At 48.9% G+C, this 12,554-nt stretch overlaps 1 protein-coding gene across 4 annotated transcripts in view; it reads right to left on the bottom strand.

Annotated features, from left to right (window-relative positions):
* LOC129824326 (semaphorin-6B-like) overlaps positions 1–12,554 on the bottom strand; it is a 55,248-nt gene that overhangs the window by 26,263 nt on the left and 16,431 nt on the right. For all 4 annotated transcript variants that reach the window (XM_055883895.1, XM_055883897.1, XM_055883894.1 and 1 more), the window contains 3 exons: positions 11,621–11,732; positions 11,384–11,444; positions 11,178–11,240 (listed from right to left, as the gene is read on the bottom strand). In XM_055883895.1, coding sequence (XP_055739870.1) covers positions 11,178–11,240; positions 11,384–11,444; positions 11,621–11,732 — 236 coding nt within the window. The remainder of the gene's footprint in view (positions 1–11,177; positions 11,241–11,383; positions 11,445–11,620; positions 11,733–12,554) is intronic.

The raw sequence follows: 12,554 nt of genomic DNA, 5'->3' as shown, positions 1-12,554 counted from the left end.
GGCTAGATCATAAAAAAACATTGTGCTGCCTAATTTAAAGACTTTTGTTAGGCATTCGATACGGTTGACGATTCACTACTCATTCAAAAACTGTCTGAAATGGGCCTGGATAAGTAGTCCTGCAAATGGTTTAAGAACTATTTGACAGTCAGGACACAATGTGTCTGATGGTGTCTGTCACGTCCACTCCCGCTCCCCCGCTCCGGCGCTCAACGTCACCGGTCTACAAACCACCGGTCCTGGCAACCCATCTTTACTCACAACTGGAAACCATCATTACACACACCTGCGTCTCATCAGTCACACCTGGACTTCATTACTCCTTTGATTACTTACTCTTTCCTCCACGAATGGAAGCAGCAGTTAACCAAGGCATCTTCTAGATGGTCGGCGAACAGGGACACCTACTTCATCAACACCATGACCAGCTAGCTCATTTGGGGACGGCTATTGATAAGGTCCTCTGCGTTCTTCAACGAGTCAACATTACTCGAGGGGTGTCATCTCCAAACAGAGGAGGATTCTCTACTACAAGTCAAGCCAGTACCCCGGCCCATACAGCAGTCCGTCCTGATGAGCGATGCCTGATTGTCCCTCCCAGACAAATATGACGGGACTCCATTGAAATGCCATGGCTTCCTACTCCAGTGCTCCCTCTATTTCACTCATCAGATGGGAGCCCCCACCACCGATTAGCCAATACTCTGTCAGTGTTCCAGGCATTCAACGAGGTGTTCTGGGACATGCTTGGACGCCAGGTGGACGTGTATATTGATGACATCCTGGTTTACTCGGCATCCTTGGAAGAGCACATCGCTCGTGTCCGAGTAGTCCTGGAACGCCTCCTGGCCAACTAGCTGTACGTTAAAGCGGAGAAGTGCCAATTCCATCAGGAGGAGGTCTCCTTTTTGGGTTACCAGATTGGCCCGCAAGGTGTCATGATGGATGAGAGGAAGGTGGATGCTGTCAGGTCATGGCCAGTCCCAACCACCATAAAGGGGTTCCAACGGTTTTGGGGATTTGCCCACTTCTACCGTCAATTCATTAAGAACTGTAGCTTGATTGCCTCTCCTCTAAGTTCTCTCCTCAAGGGTGGTCCCTGGAAGTTGGGATGGAATTCTGCAGCTGACATGCCTTCCGCCTACTGAAGGGTCGCTTCACTTCCGCCCTGTTTCTTAAACATCCAGATCCTACGGTGCCCTTTGTGGTGGAGGTTATCATGACTGTCCTGTGAGGATCAGAATTGGTCAGATCAGTTTGGCGGTGGCTGACAGTAACCAGGCCCTCCCTCACCCACAGAGGGGGGGAGGGAGCTGCTGGGGGGTTGACAGTTCACACCCTGTTGTAAATTACAGGATAAGAGGACTCTCACTCTCCCCCTCCAGTATGAACCAAAGGCATGTCTTTGTTGACAGGCTTTTCCCACCGAAACTCTAACTCATTCAAAAAGTAAACACTGGAACAATATTTCTAACATAAGAATGTGGGGAAGGGTCGGAAATGATCTATAGAAAACTAATGTCATATTGGTTCTTATTTAGTGATGTCATTAAAAAGGTTAAAAAGGAAATACTGTAACTTGGAAAGTATATCCCCTTTATCTGTCAAGTTTCCATCCTTAACATTGTATATGAGATATGAAAAATGATGAAAGTATTTTTGATAAGATAGTGAATGTGATTTTAGGAGACTCCTATAAATTGTGCATAGTAAGTAAAGTCACGACAAGGTGGACGCTTCAGAAGTAGGTGTGGGGGCTGTCCTGTCCCAACATCAAGGTAATCCACAGAAATTGTATCCATGTGCATATTACTTAAAAAAACTGTCTCCTGCAGAGAGGAACTATTATGTTCGCGATCAGGAGCTCCTGGCGGTGAAGTTGGCATTAGAGACACTGGCTGGAGTGCACCCAGGACCCATTTCTCATCCTCACCAACCATCGGAACCTGGAATACATACGGACAGTTAGGCGACTGAACCTGCGACATGCCAGGTCGGCCCTTTTCTTCACCAGGTTTGATTTCACGCTGACATATCGCCCAGGTTCAAAATACATCAAAGACGATGCCCTGTCCCGTCTCGACGATTCCATAATCCGCCCTCTCGAGTCATAGCCCCCGTGCTCTGGAACATAGATGTGGACATTCGCCAGGCCCTGGAGAGGGAACCCGCACCTGCACCTGTCCTCCTGAGCGCACCTACGTTCCCACGGAGATAAGGGATCAGCTATTGACCTGGGCGCACACAGCTGTCGTTGCTGGACATCCAGGTATCACCCTTCCATTCAGTGCATCACTGGTGGCCCACCTTGGCTCAGGATGTCACTTGTTATGTCAACTCCTGTTCAGTATGTGCCTAATCCAAATCCCCCCAGAACACTCCGGCAGGGAAAATCCTTCCCCTTCCCATACCTCAGCACCCCTGGTATCATCTGTCCACTGACTTTGTCACTGATCTCACCTCTTCTGATGGTTTTACCACCATTTTGTTGATAGTGGACAGATTCTCTAAATCATGCCATTTCATCCCTCCTTCAGGTCTCCCTACCGCTCTCCAGGTCACTGAGACACTGTTCCAGCAGGTCTTCCGGCACTATGGCCTTTTGGAGGATATCATCTCCGATCGTGGCCCCCAATTCACATCACATGTATGGAAGGCTTTCATGGAAAGCTGGGGATCACGGTCAGCCTCACTTCTGGGTACCGTCCTCAGTCTAACAGGCAGGTGGAGAGGATGAACCAGGAGCTGGGGATGTTCCTGAGGAGCCACTGCCAGGACTGGCAGGGGGAGTGGGCCCGATTACTTCCTTGGGCTGAATACACCCAGAATTCATTGCAACACTCCTCCACCGGGCTGACTCCCTTCCAGTGTGTTCTGGGTTATCAGCCAGCCCGAGCCAGACCGAAGCTTCCGCGGTAGACAAGTGGTTCAAGTGTGCAGAGGAGGTATGGAAAATGCCCACATGAGAATCCAGCGCATTGTCCACCGTCAGAAAGAGCAGGCGGATCCCGTGTTCCATCCTGGTGATCAAGTCTGGCTCTCCACCAGGAACCTCCCGATCCACCTGCCCTGTAAGAAGCTGAGTCCCTGGTTTGTGGGGCCATTCGAGGTCCTCCGGAGGGTCAACGGGGTAATTTGCAGATTACAACTCCCCACTAACTACCTTCCTCCTGTAAGTGATGTCTGAGTCTAAGTGTTGAAGTGTGCCCCTGAATGACAATTGGAGGTGTGGACTCCAATCAAGTTGTAGAAATCTCAAGGATGATCAATGGAAACAGGACGCACCTGAGCTCAATTTAGAGTCTCATAGCAGGGTCTGAATACTTATATAAATATAGTTATTCTGTTTTTTATTTTGAATACAATTGCAAAAGTGTCTAAAAACCTGTTTTCGATTTGTCATTATAGGGTATTTGGTGTAGATTGCTGAAGATTTTTTTATTTAATAGATTTTAGTATAAGGCTGTAGCGTAACAAAATGTGGGGTCAAGGGGTTTGAATGCTTTCTGAAGGCACTGTAAAAACAAAGCATTTGTGTTTAGAGAGTCCACCAGATCAGATTCAGAAGGGATGACCAGGAATTGTCCTGTCCTGTTAAGCAATCAAAATGTAATGAGTACTTTTGGGTGTCAGGAAAATGTATGGAGTAAAATGTATGGAGTAAAAAGTACATTATTTTTTTTAGGAATGTAGTGACGTAAAAGTCAAAGTCAAAAATATAAATAGTAAAGTACAGATACCCCCCAAAAAACTACTAATGTAGTACTTTAAAGTATTTTTACTTAAGTACTTTACAACACTGGTCATGTCAGTATACAGTTACTTTAAAACTAACTAATGATATGTTGCACTTCTACTTCGCTACCTTGGAGATGAGCCAAGGAAGAGGACAGATGAGAACAGCAGGCCAGTGGAGCCCTTAAAACAGCAGCAGCCAGGGGCAACAGGAAGGGAAGAGGATGACACAGGCCCAAAACAAGTTAAGGTAACCCAGTATCCCCTTGACCGTTTTGGATTGCAAAACTAAAAAGACACACCAGTCAAGACACAGAGACAGCAACAGAAGAGTAGATGATGGATAAAGACAACAGACAAGACACAGAGACAGCAACAGAAGAGTGGAGGATGGATAGAGACAACAGCCAAGACACAGAGACAGCAACAGAAGAGTAGATGATGGATAGAGACACCAGACAAGACACAGAGACAGCAACAGAAGAGTAGATGATGGATAGAGACACCAGACAAGACACAGAGACAGCAACAGAAGAGTAGATGATGGCGAGAGACACCAGACAAGACACAGAGACAGCAACAGAAGAGTAGATGATGGATAGAGACACCAGACAAGACACAGAGACAGCAACAGAAGAGTAGATGATGGATAGAGACACCAGACAAGACACAGAGACAGCAACAGAAGAGTAGATGATGGATAGAGACACCAGACAAGACACAGAGACAGCAACAGAAGAGTAGATGATGGCGAGAGACACCAGACAAGACACAGAGACAGCAACAGAAGAGTAGATGATTGGATAGTGTAAAGGCAGTCAATGTTGTTCTCCTCCTCAAACGAGGAGGAGCATGGATAGGACCAAGATGCGGATTGAGGGAAATAAGCCATCTTTTAATGAACACAGCAAAACAAGACACTACAAAACAACAAACGTGACTAACCTTCAACTGTCCTGTGTGGACACAGGAACAAACACCCACAAAACACCAGTGAAACCCTGGCTGCCTTTGTATGACTCTCAATTAGAGACAAACAATACACACCTGTCTCTAATTGAGAATCATACCAGGCCGAACACAAAACCCCACATAGAAATACAAACATAGACAAACCCACCCAACTCACGCCCTGACCAACTAAAATGAATACAAAACAAAGGAAAACAGGTCAGGAACGTGACAGAACCCCCCCCTTAAGATGCGAACTCCGGGCGCACCAGCACAAAGTCTAGGGGAGGGTCTGGGTGGGCGTCTGTCCACGGTGGCGGCTCTGGCGCTGGTCGTGGTCCCCACCCCACCATAATCAATCCCCGCTTCTTTATCCCCCTCCCAATGACCACCCTCCCACTAACACCACCTAAATGAGCGACCAGCACCGGGACAAGGGGCAGCACCGGGACAAGGGGCAGCACCGGGACAAGGGGCAGCACCGGGACAAGGGGCAGCACCGGGACAAGGGGCAGCACCGGGACAAGGGCCAGCACCGGGACAAGGGGCAGCACCGGGACAAGGGGCAGCACCGGGACAAGGGGCAGCACCGGGACAAGGGGCAGGTCCTGGCTGAGGGACTCCGGCAGGTCCTGGCTGAGGGACTCCGGCAGGTCCTGGCTGAGGGACTCCGGCAGGTCCGGGCTGAGTGGCAGCTCCGGACTGTAGGGCAGCTCCGGACTGTAGGGCAGCTCCGGACTGTAGGGCAGTTCCTGACTGGCGGGCGTCTCTGGCAGCTCCTGACTGGCGGGCGTCTCTGGCAGCTCCTGACTGGCGGGCGTCTCTGGCAGCTCCTGACTGGCGGGCGTCTCTGGCAGCTCCTGACTGGCGGGCGTCTCTGGCAGCTCCTGACTGGCGGGCGTCTCTGGCAGCTCCTGACTGGCGGGCGTCTCTGGCGGCTCCTGACTGGCGGACGGCTCTAGCGGCTCCTGACTGACGGACGGCTCTACTGGCTCGGGACAGACGGGCGGCTCTAATGGCTCGTGGCAGACGGCTGACTCAGACGGCGCTGGGCAGACAGATGGCTCAGACGGCGCTGGGCAGACAGATGGCTCAGACGGCGCTGGGCAGACAGATGGCTCAGACGGCGCTGGGCAGACAGATGGCTCAGACGGCGCTGGGCAGACAGATGGCTCAGACGGCGCTGGGCAGACAGATGGCTCAGACGGCGCTGGGCAGACAGATGGCTCAGACGGCGCTGGGCAGACAGATGGCTCAGACGGCGCTGGGCAGACAGATGGCTCAGACGGCGCTGGGCAGACAGATGGCTCAGACGGCGCTGGGCAGACAGATGGCTCAGACGGCGCTGGGCAGACAGATGGCTCAGACGGCGCTGGGCAGACGGGCCGTTCAGGCACCGCTGGGCAGACAGCAGACTCTGGCCGGCTGAGACGCACTATAGGCCTGGTGCGTGGTACCGGAACTGGAGGTACCGGGCTGAGGGCACGCACCTCAGGGCGAGTGCGGGGAACAGGAACAGGGCACACTGGACTCTCGTGGCGCACTCTAGGCCTGGTGCGTGGTACCGGAACTGGAGGTACCGGGCTGAGGGCACGCACCTCAGGGCGAGTGCGGGGAGAAGGAACAGTGCGTCCAGGGCTCTGGAGACGCACAGGAGGCTTGGTGCGTGGTGCCGGAACTGGAGGCACTGGGCTGGAGACACGCACCATAGGGAGAGTGCGTGGAAGAGGAACAGGACTCTGGAGATGCACTGGAAGCCTGGTGCGTGGTGTAGGCACTGGTGGTACTGAGCTGGGGTGGGAAGGTGGCGCCGGATATACCGGACCGTGAAGGAGGACACGTGCTCTTGAGCACCGAGCCTCCCCAACCTTACCAGGTTGAACGGTCCCCGTAGCCCTGCCAGTGCGGCGAGGTGGAATAGCCCGCACTGGGCTATGCAGGCGAACCGGGGACACCACCTGTAAGGCTGGTGCCATGTACGCCGGCCCGAGGAGACGTACTGGAGACCAGATACGTTGGGCCGGCTTCATGGCACTCGGCTCGATGCCCAACCTAGCCCTCCCAGTGCGGCAAGGTGGAATAGCCCGCACTGGGCTAAGCACGCGTACTGGGGACACCGTGCGCTTTACCGCATAACACGGTGTCTGACCAGTACGACGCCCTCTTACTCCACGGCAAGCCCGGGGAGTTGGCTCAGGTATCCAACCCGGCTTCGCCACACTCCCCTTTAGCCCCCCCCCCAAGAAATTTTTGGGTGAGCCTCTCGGGCTTCCGTGCTAGCCGCGTACCCTCATACCTTCGGTTCCTCTCTCCGGTTGCCTCTGCTCTCCTCGCTGCCTCCAGCTGTTCCCATGGGAGGCGATCCTTTCCAGCCAGGATCTCCTCCCATGTGTAGCAACCCTTGCCGTTCAAGACGTCTTCCCATGTCCATTCCTCTGTCTGTCTCTGCTGCTGTCGCTGCCCTTCTTCACTCCGCTTGGTCCTGTTGTGGTGGGTGTTTCTGTAAAGGCAGTCAATGTTGTTCTCCTCCTCAAACGAGGAGGAGCATGGATAGGACCAAGATGCGGATTGAGGGAAATAAGCCATCTTTTAATGAACACAGCAAAACAAGACACTACAAAACTACAAAACAACAAACGTGACTAACCTTCAACTGTCCTGTGTGGACACAGGAACAAACACCCACAAAACACCAGTGAAACCCTGGCTGCCTTTGTATGACTCTCAATTAGAGACAAACAATACACACCTGTCTCTAATTGAGAATCATACCAGGCCGAACACAAAACCCCACATAGAAATACAAACATAGACAAACCCACCCAACTCACGCCCTGACCAACTAAAATGAATACAAAACAAAGGAAAACAGGTCAGGAACGTGACAGATAGAGACAACAGACAAGACACAGAGACAGCAACAGAAGAGTAGATGATGGAGAGAGACACCAGAAGAACAGAACAGGCCATAACAAAAGAGGTTAAACAAAGGAGACAGTAACAAACAAGAACCTGAGACAAGACACAGACAGCGACTAACAAGACACAGAGAAAGTGACAGATGAAAGTGACAGAGGGCAGATGGAGAGAGAACAGAGGTGGGCTGAGCACACAGTAGACTGTATGACTCCAAGTTGTTCTATAGATTCTAATTCATTTTATTTATTTTCACAAATTATAACAGGCGAAATACAGACAGTGAAAAGGTAAAACATGGTTTACAAAGAATTTGCAGGTGAGGTGAAAAAAGCCTGTGAAATGACTATTAAAACAATAGCTTCCTTTTACACTTTTTACAACCAGGACAGGACGAGAAAGGAGGGTAGACAAAAGAGAGCGCAACATAGAAGACTCAGAGACAGCAAGAGAAGAAGGAAGGACAAAAGCGACAGCAGCAGACAGCACAGAGAAAGCGATGGAGAGAGGCAGAGGAGGTGTGAGCACACAGACTGTATCAATTAAAGCTGCTCTATGGATTCTAATTACTGCACCGTACGTGTGTGTGTGTGTGTGTGTGTGTGTGTGTGTGTGTGTGTGTGTGTGTGTGTGTGTGTGTGTGTGTGTGAGTGTGTGCGCGTTTTGGTACTGTGGGAATTCTTAATCAGTTTGGCTCATTGGACAGGTCAGAGTTCATGTTTGAAGTTGTTGATCAGCATGGAGGTTTTTGGCAATACACTGTAGATGTATGTGTTCCAGAGTAGAGAGGCCCACAGTAGCTATTGTAATTGAGTACTGGCAGTGTCTGCTGTGGCAGGTGGAAAGGAGCAAGTTACATGAAAAAGATCTCGTCTTTCAATGTTCCAATCTCTCAATGATCATCTCAAAGTGCATCAAATTCATGCATTTAGCGGTTGAAATTGCTTATTTTTATGCCAGAGGAGGATGCCCCTGGACCCCCTTACTGGCTTTGGGCTAAGCCCTAAATGCCTTTAAATCCTAGGAACGCCACAGTGTGCATACAAGTGTGTGTGTGTGTGTGTGTATTTCAAACCCATCCCTCAACTGGTTAGGCAGATAAATTAGTTTAATATCATATGCACATGACAAAAGTAGTGCATAAATCACTTCTTAGTGTACAGAACAGGTCTGGTTTACTTTACACACTACATGTGTCATGGCTGGAATATAATGAGCTAGGCTGAACTATGGGATGGCTTAGGTGAAAACAACCACTAACGTAAGTAAGCCTTAGGGAAATTACACCGAACCTAAGTCTCTTTTACACCCTTAACATACATCACACCGTTCAGATGTATCCCTGCGCTTTAGCCTGAGCTCCCCACAACGTTCACTCTTTATGAGCTCCCCTTGGGTCCACGCGAGCTAGAAGTACCTCTACATGCGCTAGTTTTTCTTCTCTCTCTTACTCATTCTTTCTCCCTTACACTTTTGCTCTTTCTCACTTTCAGCTCCCCCTCACTCTCCTTCCTCCTACCCTCTCTCGGCCTGACGGCCTCTCACACCTTTGATGTACTTACTCGCTCTGTTTCCTTCTCTCCCTTCCTCTCCTTTCATCTGTCTACCTTAATGTCATACGCCTCTTTCTATCTCCCACGCTCTCTTTACCTCCACTGTCTCTCTCTATCGCTCTCATTTGATCTGTGACTGTGTGGTCTTCTACCCCCTCTATTTATCTCCAGTGGTTACTCCCTCCCTCCTGTACTGACTTTCTCCTTCCCCCATTCTCTCGTTCGCTCTCTATACCCTCTTTCCTTTATCTCTTAGGTCTCTTTTTGCCTTCATTATTCACTTTGATCATATCACCCCATAGTACCCATGTTAGAGTGCCCAAAACGCATATTTTGACCAATGAGTAAAAAAAAACATTAGTTGTGTAGACACTCCTCTAAGATGGCTCAAACACCAATGGCTCAAACATCATGTCTCCATCATAATCCGTTCAAAGGTCCTTAAGAGTTTTTACCTTTGTAGGACGGCAGAATTAGGGTGACTAAATCAATGGAGACCACAAGAAAAAAAGTGGTGGAAAATCTGGAAAATTGCATCTCGTCAGCTCGGCTGGATTCTGTGCAAGAATGTAGGCTATTGGCTACCCGACAGGCTCACTTTCCCATTGAACTAGTCTTTCTTTCTTTTTCGACTCCGCAGGACATAAAACAATACAGAGGTAAGATGGATATTGTTTTTGAGACGTATTTTAATATTTTAATATACGCTTTTCATATTAATTAGAACATTCCTGTTCTCTTTCGAAGATTTCTCACAAAAACAAGCGTATCTCTGTGAAATGTCAACGGAGCACGGAGCGCATACGAAGCTATTTATTTCCAAAGCATTTTATTTTCAATTCAGCGCGGGCCATGCTAATTTAGATTTTTGCGACCCACGTAAACAACTTTGAAGACAAAGACCACAAAATGTAAAATCCTCAAAAGTTGTCACGAGAAGCCTGCACCACTATGTCAGAGCTCAGTGCTTATTATCGGATGTATTCGGTTATGAAATCGGACTTTTTGGATATAATGCTAATGATATGTTAGAGAAAGACCCCACTGAACGATTCAGAGCTTGAATAAACATATTTGTCTTGGTAAAATGTATTTTATAACATAAGGAAGTTATACAAATAAATAGTCACACACTCTTTATTTAGTTTTGTAGCTTACAGTTTACAGCTTACAGCATTTCTACACAAAATAATTGTGTTTAAAAATGTATATATATTTAACTAGGCAAGTCAGTTAAGAACACATTCTTATTTACAATGACGGCCTACCCCGGCCAAACCCGGATGACGCTGGGCCAATTGTGTGCCACCCTATGGGATTCCCAATCACAGCCGGTTGTGATACAACCTGGAATTGAACCAGGGTTTGCCATGACACCTCTCACACTGAGACACAGTGCCTTAGACCGTTGCACCACTCAGGAGCCCTATCTGGGTGTGCTCCAGCTCCAGCTTTTTATTATAACACCAGGAAGTGAAATTTCATCACCAAAGCTATTTTTCGGACACTACGTATTACTCAGATCAATTGCAGGGTATCACATTCTCACTGGAAAAACATGTTACTGGGGATATTAGAACAGATAAACAACAGCTCCCTCACACAGGGAAGAGTAGCCTAGAGAGTTTCCCTAAAGGTAAGTTTCTGACTGACACGTGCTTCTCTCTGGGCTAGAGAAGGAGACCTGGCTCAGAGGGTTACAGGTGTGTATAGCGGGGGATAGAGTTTCTCTGTGTGTGGGCAGCGATGCATGTGTGTATTGTAGAGAATATTCCTCTGTGAGTGTGTATGGGAGAGAGCGTGTATGTCGTGGCTAATGATTGTGAGTCGGACATATAAAGTTCCCTTATGGGTGTGTGGGTGGGCAGATGTGTGTAGGTATCTGTCGGGCTATATGATTTCTAAAGGAGTGTGTGTGTGTGTGTGTGTGTGTGTGTGTGTGTGTGTGTGTGTGTGTGTGTGTGTGTGTGTGTGTGTGACAGTGTTGGGTGTGTGTAGGCTGACACAGGGATGGAAACTAACCTCACGTTTGCCCTTCATCCTGCAGACTCGAATGTCATTCTTATTGGATTCCCACGTCCGCTTCTAGCAGAAGAACACAAAATGACATGACCGGTGGGTTATCACACTGGGGTATGATTTCATCAGGTGTATGTGATACCAGTGCGCTCACACAGTTAGCGTGTGTGTGTGTTTTGTGTGTGTGTGTGTGTGTGTGTGTCTCTCACCTTGCTGTAGAATATTTCGTCCCCTGACATATTGTCCAGCTCCACTCTATATAGATCATCTCTGGAATATACATCAGGAGGGGAGAGAAACAGGGGGGAAAGCAGTGTGGATCAAAAGGGTTTTACAGTGACCTTATCATAAACCAGTCGATGTAACTGCTGAAAGATAAAAGTGGGGATTGTTAGGGGTGTGGTATGGAATATATCTTAGAGGTGATTGTTGATGTTGTTGGTTACCTGGCTCCTATGTAGAGTGTGCGGTTGACCTGGAGTACTGTGTGAATGTGCAGCTCCTGTCTCTGTGAGGAACGATGAGCTCTACCCACAAACACAGGATACCTCCTCACCACTGAGAAAGAGAGAGAGGGAGAGAGAGAGAGGTGTGGTTTATTGTACTCTTATATTCCAGGGGATGGAGAAAGACGTAAAGGGTTGAAGAAGACAGTGAGGAGGATACAGGGAGAGAATGAGAAAAAGGGGGGTTAGAGGGAGCTAGCAGCAGAAGGAGAAACATACAGGAGAGAGACAGAAGAGAGAGAGGGGGGATAGACCTAGGCAGATATAGCATGGAAGAACAGGACACACTGCAGGGAGGGTGGAGAGGACACAGTGTCATTTCCATGGGGACTCCTCTTCAGGAGATTGAGTGGGACCTCTGTCTCATTGTCCTTGACTGCAGGGAGCCACATAATAATACACATCCATCCATCCATCTATTTATCTCCACCTCCTTGCCCTCTCTCTCTTTCCACATCTACCTATCTGTCCTCTCTCCTTTTTCTCTGCCTCTCTTCAATCTCCCTCCCTCACTCTCTCTTCTCTCTCTCTCTCACTCTCTTGCTCCCTCCTCTTTCTTCAGCTCTCTCTCCATCTACCTCTCCATCTCTCTCACTCCCCTCCCCTTGAACTAGGTTGACGCTCAATCAGAAATGCAATAAAAACAACGACAAAGCAATGACCTCAGATCGCAGCTCCATAATATTAAATCAAAGAGGCGGGGAGAGGAGAGCATTAAATCTTTCATTCTTGCACGCTCAAGGAAAAACACATTTTTCAGTGCTGCTATCTATCCCGGGGACACGCTTGTTTTGTGTGAAAACAGCTCCAGACCAAGGCTGTGACCTCTAACCTTTCTGTCCTGATGGAATACTGAGATCCACCAGAGGGCCAT

The sequence above is a fragment of the Salvelinus fontinalis genome, chromosome 26 (genome assembly GCF_029448725.1).
Source record: "Salvelinus fontinalis isolate EN_2023a chromosome 26, ASM2944872v1, whole genome shotgun sequence".
Taxonomy (NCBI): Eukaryota; Metazoa; Chordata; class Actinopteri; order Salmoniformes; family Salmonidae; genus Salvelinus; species Salvelinus fontinalis.
The sequence above is the reverse complement of the archived record's forward strand: the minus strand, read 5'-3'. Positions and strand labels throughout refer to the sequence as shown.